The following is a 15,644-nucleotide window of genomic DNA, read 5'->3' on the forward strand; positions in this document are numbered from 1 at the left end:
TCTTACTTAACTTCCACAGAAAAATGTTGTTTTTGTTTGTTTGAGAGGGGAGAAGAAATGCAATAAGATTCAAAAGCACTCATACAAAAATCACCAAGAGTGATCCCTTTCTATCTATTATTCACCTTTTTTCATTAGCTGGTATGTATATGCATATTGCCTAGCTAAATACAAAGTGGTTGCTCAAAAGTAAAATATACATTTCCTGGGGCACCATGAAAAAACTTATTCAATCCCTATCAAAAAGAACCATGGCTAAAACAACAAGACAGGTTGTCACATTTTTAATAAGGCTCTGACACAGATATAGCTGCTAGTTAAAAGCTCCCTAAGAAGCAGTAAATACCTCATGCATTCATTATGCTTAATGTCTCTGGACAACAGGGAGAAAGGGAAATACGTTTTCTCGGCTCTCCAAGATAGCAGACTGTACAAACTGTACTCGCAAGCAAACATTTTAGAGTCGCATGTCAAGGGGGACTGGGAGGGGGAGAGTCAAATGGTCCCCCAGCCCTCTTCGCTGTCACTCTCAAATTAACCCCTGGAGTATTAGGGATAAGGTCGCCTCCTGAAATCTGGACCTGTTAAATTCTACATTTGGCACGAGTGCGCAAGGCTCCTTCCACTTCTTAGCTCCTTCTTAGAATAGTTTCAGCGCTGCTACATTATTCTAGCAATGAACAAATCTACTGAAATGTTCATTCGTATCTGCAGGCTACAAGTGTGAGGGGGAACTATTGCCGGAGTTATAGCCAAAATGTTTCCCACTTTAATAAAAAGTGTACAAATCACATCAAAAGCACTGTCAAACAAACACACTGAAAGCACGTTATTCTTTCTGCCATAGCACAAGGAGGCATCCACGGGCCAATTTATGTTTAGCCAAAATTGATGTTTGTAGCTATTCTCAGGTCATGGGTACAAATCAGTGTCTGGTCTAACAAACAGGAAAACGCAAGAGAGGTGCAAGCATGGAAATTAAATGACATCAAGTACTAAGTGTTAGCATCATTGCATACTTTGCCTTGTTGGGGGAGAGGAAACTCCTTGTGGTACTGCTTTCCCTAAACCTGCACCCTCTAGATGAAGTGAAGCTCCAAAGCCCATCATTCCAAGCCAGCATGCTATCTGGGGAAGTTGAGAGCTGTAGTCCAACACATCTAAAGGGTGTCAGGATAAGGATAAATACTAAAGTGCTTTGGAAGAGTGTTATGGCAAATCATTATAATCTGGCCCGCTGACAGAAGGGTGTCAGTTTTTCCAAATCGACAACAACCATGAGGCGTGGGGGAAGAGAAAGCTGAGTTCCTCTCTTTTTCTTACCAGAAAATTTCAACTAACACAAAATTGCAATATAGGAAAAATCATTCTGTCATTTGGTAGTGTTGGAAGAACCCCAAAACAAATGAAATGGGAGGCTGGAATTACAAAACCAACACATAATATTTTATTGTTGCTGTCCCATCTAAGATTTAAAAAGCAAACACCTCAAGTCTTCGATGTCTACTGTTAATCTAAGATCCCCTTATAGCTTTGATCAAGACATCCAAAATATTAACTTTTGTCTCATTCATCTCTGTCCTTGTTCCTCTGTACTTTACTATTGGAATCATACCCTTCACCTTGAAGTCACATGAACCCAGGTCCCAGCATTGTGTTCTGAAGACTACATGTAGCCTGTGGGTTTGCAGAGAAATCATGTGAACGTTGCACTCATTATTTTAGGTTCAGAAACATCTCCACAACATGGGCATTGACAAGCAGCTCTTTTATCTTTTTTTCCCTCTCGTTTACAAGATTTTAGAGATATATTCAAAGTTTGTGCCAATTGTTTGCAAGCTTTCAATTGTTCTTGTACATTTTACACTGAAGTTGTGCTGTCGGAGTTACAGGTCTCTTCTACTGACAATTTGGGTAAACAGCTTTACCTTGGCTTTTGCTTTCTGCAGTCTTGCTAATATATGCTTTGCCACAATTGTGGAATGGGGAAAAAATTAAAAATATAGTCCAGTGCATTTCAGGGAAGGAGCCCCACTAGGTCCAGTAAAGCTCACATTCTGGCAAGAATATTTAGAAATGTAGCCTAAATCCTTGTTTTGAAGATCTTCCTAGCGTGAATTCTGACCATCATAAACAGTATATCTTTATCCAATTCTGGATAAAGAAAAAGCTTTTCCTAGCTCAAATTTTTCAGTAATTTTAATTACGAAGTATTGAACCCCAACTTTCAACTGTTGAGCTTTTTGTCTATTTAAACCTACCATAATTTATCTCAACATGCTAAACCTGTCCTCAGTTTGATTCAACAAACTGTAGATACTAACTCACAGACTCTAGCAGATATTAATGTGGACAGCTTTCATTCCAGCTTCTGTACTGCCAAAGTTAAAAGCCAGGATGGGGAAGAAATAATGCACACAGACCAAAACAAAAGCTGTGTCGGTTCATCTCTTACAAAGCCATCAGCTTTTCTTGACTAAACTGTAGTTCCAAAAGTTTTAGAATAAAGCAAAGTGACTGAAAAGGCAATGAGACACATCTTTTCCTGCAGAGGATTTGAGAACAAGTTGATGAGTAAGAAATGAAACTATGTTAAAAATTATTTGGAATATAAATCTATGTCACTGTGTAGTCGACTGGGCAGTCTAATATATATAATTTTAATAGGCCTTGTACACATTTATAAGTCTAGCTGGGGTGTGACAGGTGGTAAAGCCCTATAATTGTATTGAAATGCACACACATGTACACACACAAGCAAACACATAAATTTATATAGAAGAGCAAACTACAACATCCCCTACCTAGCTATGCCTCATGGATTTTCATGTGGCTTGTACATGTTCTGATGTAAGCAATCTCCACAACCTGTACAGTTCTCCATGTATGTGTGGTTAGTAACTACAGTAAAACACAGAGAATGTAAACAAATGGTAATGATTAACAGAGATATTGGTTTGTATTACCAACTAAAACCACAGATGGAAAATGCTAAATAAAAAAGTATTAGAGGATAAGGTTGCCCTCCCCCTCACTACCATTTAATCATTCCTAACTATTCCTTGATAGCCACATGTCTGTGAAAGCCAGACACATAGGGATTATTCAGCTAACTCTTCTTCTTTTTCTTATATATTTGTAAAAAGATAAAACTCTGAGCATACAGCACATTAAGGGATTTAAAAAGAAACTGATCTAGTTTCTTTATCAGTCAAAACTTTGTTTCAGAATGAAAATGAAACCTCTTGTCTTAAAACAATACATAGAGACTAAGGAGTTCACTTCTAAGACAGAAAGTGTCAATTTCACCTAGCCAGCTCACAGGGAAAGTTGTTGTTATTGTGTTTTCTTTAACACAACACACCTGATTTTACATTTATATGTATTATTCCCTTTCCATTGCAACAGAAGACTTTTAGCTGTCTGGCTATTTATTTGAGAAGAATCTGGTGATCACATAGTATACTGGGACTTAACTATTGATCCCATATTATTGTGATATGGAAGCTGGGTGGGAAATGTCAGTGATTTAAAACAAAGGGGAGAAATTAATTGGAGCAAATAAAACCTTGGAAAGACTTCCAGTCCAAGGTGTTTTCGGTTGAGGAGTTTTTGTATCTTAGTTAAGACAAAAACCTTCTTGCTGAATTGAATTAAATTTGATACTAATAAGGACATACAGCTGTACATTTAGATGTATATACACACATACACAACACTACTATTAGTTTGTTGTGCATTGATCTGTGCATTCTTTTACCCAATCCATGCACCACCCTTGCCTTCCTAAGATGCTTGAAACATATTTCCCCCTTGCGCCTTTTACTATCAAATTCAGCCGCCCGAACGCTGAACAGCTTGACTTGGCATATTTTTTACCAGCTGGTCTATCACCTAGCTTGCATCGCACAGTCAGATGTAACCAAATGGTTCTGCAGAAGGTAGGTTTCGTGAAACTTGGGGAGCCAAGAAGCAGGCACCCCTGGTCTTTTGAAACTTGCTTGCTTTCAAACAACTCCCCTAGAAATGCAAAGTCTAACTTCCCCATTCAAGTCATTTATCAGATATTTGCCAATATGTGTATGTGTGCATATGAAAAATATAGAAGGTGGGATGCATGCAGCTGGAAAGGAAGTATCCTGGCTTTCTGAAGGAAATTGCATCTGTAGCAGAGAGGAATCTTCAAACATAGTTTGGGAGATGGGAGTTACTAGTACCCAGCTTATTTCCTAGACAGTTTGTTTCTAGAGCTTCCAAACTGTGTTCAAAGATCCCTCTCCCCTGCTACTTGTGCAGTTTCCTTTCATTCACAAAAGCCCACCAGAGAGGGGCTCTGCAAGACCTTAACTTTGGCAAGGGTGCTGCAGAGCCATGAGGGGGGGGGGGGAGGAAGGAGAGGGGCAGCCAAAGAAGTCATACATCCAAAGGCCAGTTGTTGACAGGCAAGCCCAAAAAAGTTCCTGCTGTTCAGCTCAGAAGGAAGAGTGTCACTTTTACTTCCCTTGAGGAGTACTTTCTCTCCTTCTATCCCCCTCCTCCCATCATTTATTATTATCATTATTATCATTATTATTATTTCCTGTTCATGGATTGGCATTAATTCACAGTCCTAAAAAAGTTCCTAGTGCTCAGCTCAGAAGGAAGAGGGTCACTTTTACATCCCAAGAAGAGTACTTTCTTGCTCCCTATTCCCCTCCTCCCATCATCATAATCATTATCATTATCATCATCGTTATTATTATTATTATTATTATTATTATTATTATTTCCTGTTCAAGGAGTGGCATTAACTCACAGTCCAAAAAAGTTCCTGCTGCTCAACTCAAAAGAAAAAGGGTCACTTTTACATCTCAAGAAGAGTACTTCTTCTCTCCTTATTCCCCTTCTCCCATCATCATGATTATGATTATCATTATTATTTCCTGTTGAAGGACTAGCATTAATTCCCAGTCCCAAAAAGTTCCTGCTGCTCAGCACAGAAGGAAGAGGGTCCCTTTTGCTTCCCAAGAAGAGTACTTTCTCTCCCTCTCACCCCTCTCCTCTATTATTATTATTGTTACTACTACTACTACTACTACTACTAAATTCCCTGTTCAAGGGCTGGCATCAACTTAGATCCCAAAGAAGCCCCCTGTCAAGCTCTGCAGCCCCCCCCAAAGCCCCTGCGGATGCGCTTTCTATAAACTTTTCTTTCTCTTTTTGCTTCCTTTTTCTTTTTCCCCTTCCCTCCTTTCTGGAAGGCTGAGTCTGAAAGTTTGAAAGCCACCGCCTGCTTTCCCATTCATTCTAGAGGAAGCGCTTCTGGGTCCTTTTTTTTTTTTTGCTTTTTCAAAAGAAACCCTTCTTTTGCAAAAGAGAGGAAAGGAGGAAGGAGGAGAAGGAGGAGAAGAAATTGAAGAATCTGCCTTCAGATCTCTCTCTCTCTCTCTCTCTCTCTCTCTGCTTAGTATGGAGCAGATTAAGGCAAGGAGGGATGGGAGGAAAGAGAAAAAAAGAAATTAGGAGTGGGAAAAATGGGGTTGTTGTTGCTGTAAGAGGTAGAGAGAGCTGGGATGATGTGCAAATTCCCAATGTGAATCCGATCAAGCATCTCCTCTGGAAGTAGGTTACAGGACTTTGGGAGTTTTGTAAGGATGGGAGGGGAGAGGCAACATTGGAACATTTGTAACCAAAAGCAAGAGATCAGTCACAAATCTGACATCTAGGGAGGGGAAAGGGAGCTCAAGGGCTTAGGTAGGGCTTGCCTTCTTTCTTTCTTTATCTCTCTCTCTATATATATTGCCAAAGATTTTCCTTTCCTGTCTGATTTGTTTGTTTATTTGGAAAGATTATACAGAAGGAAAAGTTGCACACTTTGGAAACATCGTGGCAGCAGGCTGGGAAATATATCTATAGATAAAAGCGAAACACTGAAGCCCAAGACACCCCCCCTCCCAAAAGACAACAGCTCGAAATGCAACCACAGACCATGCCTTGGCAAAGCAAAATCCCCAGCATCAGATCAAATGCAATATATATATATAAAAAGCTCCCTGGACTCACCTTTCAAACTCCTGGGGTAAATCAGGGTCAGTTAACATGCTGGAGGAAAAATAATAATAATAATATTTCTATGTATGTATGTAGGAGAAGAAGAAGAAGAAGAAGAAGAAGAAAGAGAGGACAGTTTGGGGATCCCCCTTTGTCACCGTCGCCACCGAAGATCGCCTCCAACTGAACCTGTCAAGTGGAGCCAAACCTCCTAAACCGATTGATTTTCTCTCTCTTTCTCCTCCTCCTCCTCTTTCTCTCTCTCTCTCTCTCAGAGCTAGGACTCCTTGACCAGGCTCTTAAAGGGGCAGCGCACTTTAGCTGGAGGGAAGAGGGCTTCGCAAGCCCCCCCCCCGCTGCGCCACCTGGCTGTCCCCTGCGCCACCCACAGACCCCCCCCCCAAAAGAAAACCTCAGGGGGCCTTTGCAAGCCCCCCCTCCTCCAAAAGAAGCAAGCCTGGCAAAGGCAGCTTCTTTCAGCCTCCCTCCCCCTCCCCCCTCCAAGCATCATCATCACCATCACCATCATCATCACCACAACAACACACACACACTCCTCTTTCCCTCTCCCACTCCTCCTGAAGGCTCAGACAGGCTAAGGGGCAGGTTGAAACCCCTCTCCCCCAATGGAGCTGAGCATAGATAGCAGCTTCATTTCTCATATATATATATATATATATATATATATATATATATAGAGAGAGAGAGAGAGAGAGAGAGTGAGTATTGGTTTGGTTTTTGTTTCTTGTATATATGTGTGTGTAATGAGTATAGGTTTGGTTTTTTTCTTGGTTTTATATATATATATATATATACACACACATAATGAGTACACACACATATATAATGAGTATTAGTTTGGTTTTTATATCTTGGTTATATGTATATATATATACACACACACATACACACACAATGAGTATTGGTTTGGTTTTTGTTTCTTGGTGTGTGTGTGTGTGTGTGTGTGTGTGTGTGTAGAGAGAGACAGAGAAGGAGTAATGGTTTGGTTTTTGTTTCTTGGTTGGTTGGTTGAAAATAAATCAAGCCCCCACTCATTTGGCAAAACCATACTCAAGACAGGGTGGCAGTGAAGAAAACAGAGAAAATATACAGATTTGCACCAAATCTTGGTGTGTGTGTGTGTGTGTGTGTGTGTATACACTGAGTATTGGTTTGGTTTTCATTTCTTGGTTGTTGTTTTTTTAAAGATCAATCATTCAAAATAAATCTAAGCCTTCGTCTCATTTGCCAAAACCATACTCAGGACAGGGAGGCAGTGAAGAAAACAGGGAAAATACACAGCTTTGCACCAACCCATTTGGTCACAAATGTAGAATAAATAGGATTTATTGAAGCACTATGTGGTTTTCCCATCTGGAATCAAACCTCCTCTCCTCCTAGAATGCTCAGGTTTATCGGACAAAGGTACACCCAGACCTGTCTTTTCCTTATATCCCTTCTGTATAGAGACACAAAATATATACACATGTGCCTCCAAATTAATTTTTCTAATGTGGCACACACTCCAGTTTGCTTGATTTTTGAGCAAGTAAAATCGTACAAAAGAGAGAGTGTTTGTGGGTGGGTGCGAACGTCAAAGAGTTTGCACAAAGTTGTACAAACACCGCAACATCTCTTCTTTTTGCTAGATTGATCAAATTCCACTAATGCAAGTCAGCCCTTCATCATAATCTTAACTTCTAACTGTAGGATGCAGGAGGGAGGGAAACACTTCCAGAAAGAGGGACACATATTATATTTAACATGCAGCTATATTTAACATCTATATATCTGTTAGTGCAAAGAGGGAGCGAACTCGCAGGTGTGCTTGTGCACAATTTTAGTTTTAGTTTTTTAAAAAGGAGGGCCCTGACAAATATTCTCTAAACTGCTCTTCTCTGATAAATATCCGACATTTCCTCTTTGTATAGGTGAAGCTCAGTGGGGTGAAAGGGAGGATGGAGGGAGAGGCCAAGAGGAATTTAAACAAGGGGTTGCCTGGTTAAGACAGCTGGCACTTAGCAACTCCTTCAGAGAAGTTGCAAAGAAAGGGTGGGGGAAAAGATAGGAACACCTAAGAACCATTTCTTCCATGACATTTGCATATATAAGAATCCCCGAGTCTCAGTTCTAGGTAGACAGAAAAGCAGACAGACAGATTCACATGTGTGTGTTGCATTCCCTCTCTCCAACTCGGACTTCATTTTGGGGAAAAACACCACCAAAAACCTTTCACTCTGTGCAGGGGAAAGAAGGGGGAAAAAGCCACCCAACACAACAATCAAGCATTGTTCGGAGGAAAGAAAAGCAACTTTGACAGATTGAAATATACCAGAGGCCCCTTCAAGGAAACCTGTAAACAACTTGTCACTCACTCTGTCGGTTTCACTGCATTGCCCACAAAGTGCTATGAAGCAGCCTGGCAACACCAACACCACCATCGCCACAAACAACAGGAGTGGGGGGGGGATGATTCTTAGCATACCCTCCCAATCCCCCGATTTGTTAAAAAGAAGTTCCCTTCGCTCCCAACTTTTATCAGAATAACTGGACTTTGTGGAATGGAGAGTTGTTACACACAGGGTGACTATGTGCATGAGGAATAATCCCCGGTCCAGACACACAGGCAACCCCCATCTTTCAAGTTGTAGATGATGGTTCAGTTCAGCCTCGGTCTCTCTTTCCAGCAGCCTGTGGGGTCTGTTTCCTTCCTTGGCTAGGCCAAGTCTGGCCAAGATAACAAGGCAGTTCTGACGGAGGTGGTGCCTTGCACATCCTGGCCTCCATAGCTGCTTGCAGTAATTCATACAACAATTCGGCAGAGCAAGAAGGTAATCAGGTAATGGCTCTTGACACAGGATGCCAGGGATGACCACCACCCCCGACATAACATGCAACATAATGCAAATAGGAACCCTCAAGGGGACTGAGGCAGTGCAGTGCCTGTGTTTAATGTCCTAGTACACACACACACACACACACACACACACACACACACAGAGGCATCTGCACCAAGGTGGTTTTTACTACATCACCTCGAAGCAAGCATAACCAGGTCAGGCAGAGAGGTTGTCCACATTAGATAACTTAGCTTAATTAGATAACCAACACACACACAAAGTTGCATCAAACAAGGTGTCTGATCCCAGTGACAAGGGTGAGAGGAATATGTGTGTACACACATAAAGGGAAAACTTCCTATTCTCCATGTGACAAAGCACTGCATGAGATTTACTGCAGAGATTTTTATGGGGAAAAAAACCTCATCTCTTCAAAGAAGCATGTTCAAAATGGATCTGGCCCAGACTCCAGTATTCCCTAACCTGGCATCTTTCGTGTAAGTTGGACAACAACTCCCATTGTTTCCTGCTGGTGAGAGTTGTCATCCGACACATCTGGAAGACACCAGCTTGTGGAAACCTGGATTTTCCTCTATGGCTCAGAAAGAACATGCCTCAAAAAAATTAAAACTACATAATTTGTATCTCTTTGTGTCTTTATTTTCATTTTATTGTTGTCCGAATACTTTCTATTTCTTTCTTTCCTTCCTTCCTCTTTTCCCTTTGTCTCTACAGTTGGGGTTTAGGCACAAAAAGAGCTAATGTTCTGACCCTGCAACTGTTTGACCAGGTCAGTGTTTGCATGTCACCTCTCTTTGGCACACATACACACACCATAGCAATAGGCAGACAGTATGCTTGCAAACAAAAGCCAAGTTCGTTCATGAACAGAAATGTTTTCTAAAAAGGCAATATTTGCATGCCAAATATATTTAAACATTTTAATTATTGTTTTTTGATAAATGTCCCATTACTGAAAATTCAAGCACTAAAGGTGCACTTGGAAGAAATATATAGTTTCACACATATTTAGAGCTGATTTTTGATAATGCAAGTTATTTACAACTTCTCCACAAGATGCGAAAAAGGACACTAAAATACAGTTGGGAGGCTTAGAATGGATTTGGACATTTAACTAAACTCTTATTCAGATATGAGGAGTACAGATCATGCCCATATGACCAACCTCTATACGTTTATTGGAAGGTCTAAAAAGATCCTATGGACACATAACTTGTACATGAGCAGATATGCCATCAGGATACAGGATTTGTAATTCAGACACATAACTGGGTTGGGGGAGATTAGAGCCCAAAATTGTACTTTTTTTTTAAAGTTCTGGCATATACTTATGCCAGAACCACAAATGAAGATTAGCAGAGCAAACAATTTGTGGGATTTGTCCCTTCCAATCCATGTGTCCATTGTCTGTACATCCCAAACATCTGAATCTCAAGGGAGGTTTGGACAACTTTCAAGTCACCGTCAAATGTGGTCCACTGAGCATACACTCTGATTTTTCTGGTGTTTGCTATCCCATTCTATTTAAAACCACAGGCAGGGAAAGCAAACACTGATTTCATGATACAGTGGTTTATGAGCTGGACTATGATTCTGGAGAACAGGATTCAAATCCCCTCTCAGTCATGGAAACCCATTGGGTAACTTTGGGCAAGTAACAGCCTCAGAGATAGGCAATGGTAAACCCCCCTCTGAACATTTTTTTCCAAATAAAATCCTATGAAAAGTTTGCTTTAGGACTGTTGTAAGTCAGAAAGGACTTGGAGGCACACAACAACATATAGGTGGTGTTATACATCTTGCTTGCTAGGTCACGACTCAATCTGGGGTTGACCTATGGTGACTAGATGAAAAGAATTATAGGGCTCCTGTATTTCTGCAAAAGGATACTGAGCAGGTGCATTTTACTATACAGGAATGAAAAAGGCTGCACCTACTCAGCATTTCCATTCTTGTACACTTACTAAAGACCCAGAGCAGCTATCTGGGTCAGCCTGGGTTCTTTGATAAAACACATTATTTTCACTTTTTCCTCTCCTTTGATGGGTCATTAGAGATCTGGCATGGATGTAATACTAAACCATTGTATAGCACCATGTGCATGAGCCTTGGAACTGTGTGCTCCCCTGTAGTTCTGTATTGTGACCCATGAGGCAGAGATTGGAATTGTTTACTTCCATTTTCAATTACAGTTGGCCTGCCATATTCACCGTTTCTTCATCCACGAATTCCACCACCCATGGCTTAAAAATATATTTTTTAAAAAACCGCAAAGAGCAATTTTGCCATTTTATATGCTGGACACCATTTTACTACATCATTGTATATAATGGACTGAAAGCATCCATGGATTTTGTTATCCACAGAAGGTCCTGAAACCAAACCCCAGCAGGTACCAAGGGCCCACTGTAACTGTAATTTATTGTTATAACTGAACCCAAAGCTGTGGTAAATCTTAAATGTAATCTAGGTCAGCTTTATCCAACTATTCTCCAAATAGATTGAACATTATCTCCAGCCATCATGATGGTTAACCCCAATGCATCTGCAGAGAGATTAGTTAGGGAAGATTGATTTATGGAAACAAACAACCACACTATGAAGATGACTTGATTCCTTAAACCATTACTAAGATTAATTACAGTGTGTCTAGGTGGGGACATAGGCTGCATCTGCGCTGAAGAACTAATGACGTTTGACATTGCATTAACTGCCATGCCTCAATGCTATGGAATCCTGGAATTTGTAGTTTGTTGTAACACCAGAGCGCTTGACAGAGAACACTAAATAGCTTGCAAAACTATTTAGTACTCCACAGCATTGAGCCAGGGCAATTAAAGTGGTGTGAAACTGCTTTAATTCTGAAGTGCATATGCACCCATAGTGAAGAAAACAGGATGGATTGAAATGGAAGTTAAAATGTATGCTATTCTGTTTATGCTGAAGAGGGAAGGAAAATACTTACAAAGGTCTTTTTGGGGGGAAAGGGCAGAATTCAATTGGAAAGATACATTTAGCACATGACTCTGAGATTCACCATTGCAGTTATTAGTTATTACTGGACAAATATCGATGTACAGCACACACATAGACAAATTGATGCCAACTGGAAAAAAATGGACAAAACAATCAACATAATATCCAAAGAACAACACATCAGATGTGCAAAGAATTTCAATTAACGTTTAAATAGTGGAATCCTATATGTGTTTATTCAGAATAAAATACAGAGAGTATTTCAGGCTAAGCCTTGTATAGTGAAACTATGGCCTGTTACAGACTGCCAAAATAAAGCTGCTTTGGGTCTCTTTGGAGGTATGCTATTTAAATGATGCATGGGTCCTAAGAGTCCGGATGTCGCACCAAAGCCACACTCCATTCGTAAGCACTGGAGTGCAGCTTTGGTGCAGCTTCCAGATTCTTAGGATGCATGCATCATTTAAATAGCATACCTCCAAAGAGACCTGAAGCAGCTTTATTTTGGCAGTCTGTAACAGGCCAAAGGCTGCTTTCCTAGCCACACTTACTTGGGACTTACCATGGATCTCAGTATTATCAGGTATTAAAAAGATTGTTGTGGCACCCCAGTTATGGAATAACCTTCCTTTAGAAGTTTGATTGGTGCCAAATAAAAACGTGCTATTCTTTATTAAAGCCTTTGCAGCCCAGATCTGCACATACACGATGGTATTAAATTGCTTTAAATGTTCAAATTGGTTTTAACTGTTTTGCTTTAACTTGTCAAAATGATTGATACAATTTTAATTCATTTAATTTCTTTTTACTGATTTACACTGCTAAAACTGGTTAAACTGATCTGTTTGTATGCCACCCTGTGGTCCTATAACATAGGGCAAGATATAAATGTTTAAATAAATAACTAAATAAATATTAGCAAAAAAATCATTGAAAGCAATTTATTTAGAGAAATAGAAAAGTGCTCTGAAGTAGTAATTTACTGAATCACTTCAGGGTTAGGATAAAGAGACTTGATACAGTGGTGTTTATAGGAAAGCTGATAGGACAAGAATCAACTCATCTGAAATATGATGCTGGAGGAAGATTCCATGGCTACCATGGATTCCCATAAAGGCAAATAAATGTGCCCTAAGAGCATTTCAAGTCTGACCTATCCATATAAGCCAAGATGAGACTGTCATACTTTGTACATATCTTTCTCTGAAGATGCCAGCCACAGATGCTGGCGAAATGTCAGGAAGAAATTCTTCTAGAACATGACCACATAGCCTGAAAAACCCAGAAAAAGTTTGTACATATCATTAGCAAAGCCAATAATGCTTGGTAAAGTTGTAAGCAGTAGGTAAAGAAGACCACATTATGGATGGATTGACTCAATCAAGAAAGCCATATCTGTGAGTTTGCAAGAAGGTAACATGGAGATCTCTCACTCATAGGATGAAGTTAACAAAAACAAAAGGCTGCTTATGCCAAGATTCCAGCTATGAGATGACCTAGGCTGAAAGCTTGGTCAATTAGTACATTCTCCTCAGTATGGTATCTTCCATCTTTTCCAACTTTGCACCCTCTAGATATTTTAGATAATTCCCAGCATCCATGGTCATTGACCATACTTGTTGAGAGCTGATGGAAGATGAAGATTGAAACATGTGGTGAATTGGTTGGGAAAGTCTGAAGTTCATTGACTAGCTGTAACTATCAAGAGTAATGATATAAAAATCAATAGCTTCAGACTATCTGAAAGACCATTATCTCCAATTGATTGATTGATTGATTGATATTCCAACCTTCTTCCCACACTCTGACCTAAAATCAATACTGTTTTGATATAATAGCTTGTTTAATTGTGTTTAAAGTTTCTATCATAATGTTTTGTTTGTTTGTTGCTATTTTGATTTAATTTGCCTTGAGCATCTGTCCCAAACTGCTGAATTCTCCATCAAGGATAACAGCACTGTGTTTACAGTAGGGTATACCATCAAGCAAGACCAGATTATAGCAGTTGGGGCCTCAGAATGGTATCTGTTGGGGCTCCCTTTGGCACCAGTTCTGGGAGTGGTGGCACTGAAATTACTTAAACAAAATAGATTAAATATAGAACAAAACAGACCAAAGAACCACAAACCCATTGTCAGCCCTTCAGTTTCAGTGAGACTAACAACCCAAAGATCTCAGAGCAGCTTACAAGAAGCATTAAAGCAAATTACACAATTTAAAACAATAAGATAATTATATTTACTAGAACATATTAAAATTAAGAAAGAAGTTTAAAAACATATTTAAAGATTTTTAAAACTATGTACACTGGCTTTGGGATGAATAAATGAGACCTGAAGGTTTTGATGAATAGCTAAGTTATAACTTGGTGCCTCAATGACATAAATGTGCGTGGCAGTGGGCCTCTGGGGAGAGCATTCCACAATTGAGGTGCCACAGCTGAGAAGGCCTGGTCCCATGTCCCAGTACAGTATATTGATCTCACTGGTTGGACATGGAAGAGGGTCTCCCCCAGCAGATCTTAATCCTCAAGCAGGCACATATGGGGAGAAGCATTCCCTGAAGTATCAAGGCTCCAAGGGGTTTAGGGCTTTAAATGTCAACACAAGCTTCTTGAATTCAGACCAGAAATGCTTTAACAGCTAGTCCAATTCTTTTATAACTAGCATGATGTGCTCTCTCAATAATAATAATAATAATAATAATAATAAAAATCTTTATTTCTATACCGCTTTTCCTGGGATCAAAGCAGTTTACAAAATCAAAGCAACTATACAGCACAGGATTTACAATATAAAATACAATCAGAAGTACATTAGGTTAAAACATCATATAAAAGCAGTTAAAATCTCGAAATGGTACTCCAGTCAGCAGTCTCATAGGTACATTTTGCACTAGCTGCATCTCCTGAGTCTACCTCACTGGTAGCCCCATGGAGAGACCATTACTGTAGTCTAAAGTCTTGAAGGTTACCAGTGCACGGATTACTGTGGCTAGTTTATCTGTCCAGGAAAAGCCATCACTGGCACACTAGCTGAAGCTATGGAGACTATCACATGGGGGAAAAACAGTGGTTTAAACAGGCATTTTCCCAGGACAGTAACGTGATCACGGCTAAGATTTCCCTGTGAATGACTTGTTGCTGGAGCACAAAGCACTCCATGCCACAAAGTCCACTTGGGCCTCCAGTTACAAAGATGGAGCTAGGAACACTCCCAAGCTATGTACCTGCTGCTTCAGCCAAGTTTTAAGAGTTTTAAGGTCTGTGGAAAAGGGATTTTTCTGTCAACACCATCATGTTTGGTGCAAACATGGGAGAAAATCTTCTCAGTGGTTGGTTCCATGTTGTGGAACTCCCTTCTAGGGCTCCCAGGGCAAATATTGGGATTCTTTTTTTAATCAGCAGACAAAATAACACCATCTGTCATCCCCTTCATGTTTCTCTATTTCCTCTGAGTTCAGGTGACATTTTTACAGTAGCTAGGAAAGGGTGAGGTAAAAAGGGATGGATTTTTCAGCAACCATATTTCACCATGAGTGATCCTTGCTGTTATGAGAAATAGTTTAGAATGTCTTGATCTTGCATGGGCAAATAAGATCAATCAGCTCTACCTGACCTAAGTGAAGGCAAAAACTTCTAGAACTTGTTTGTTGATGTGGATCAAGCCCTATGGTTTGTATTTCTGGTTACAACACTAAGGGGTCTGTAACTATGGAGACTATCACATGGGGGAAAAACAGTGGTTTAAACAGGCATTTTCCCAGGACAGTAACGTG

General features: G+C 40.1%; 1 protein-coding gene across 6 annotated transcripts in view; it reads right to left on the reverse strand.

Annotated features, from left to right (window-relative positions):
* The window catches only part of SOX5 (SRY-box transcription factor 5), a 537,054-nt gene that overhangs the window by 433,431 nt on the left and 87,979 nt on the right, over nucleotides 1-15,644 (reverse strand). The window contains exon 1 of one of the 6 annotated variants that reach the window (XM_042470200.1): nucleotides 6,043-6,293. The exons of the other annotated variants lie outside the window; for them this stretch is intronic. Coding sequence (XP_042326134.1) covers nucleotides 6,043-6,080 — 38 coding nt within the window. The 5' untranslated portion in view covers nucleotides 6,081-6,293. Of the gene's footprint in view, nucleotides 1-6,042; nucleotides 6,294-15,644 lie in introns of those variants that run through there. 6 annotated transcript variants of the gene reach the window in all.

This window comes from Sceloporus undulatus, chromosome 5, assembly GCF_019175285.1.
Source record: "Sceloporus undulatus isolate JIND9_A2432 ecotype Alabama chromosome 5, SceUnd_v1.1, whole genome shotgun sequence".
NCBI lineage: Eukaryota > Metazoa > Chordata > Lepidosauria > Squamata > Phrynosomatidae > Sceloporus > Sceloporus undulatus.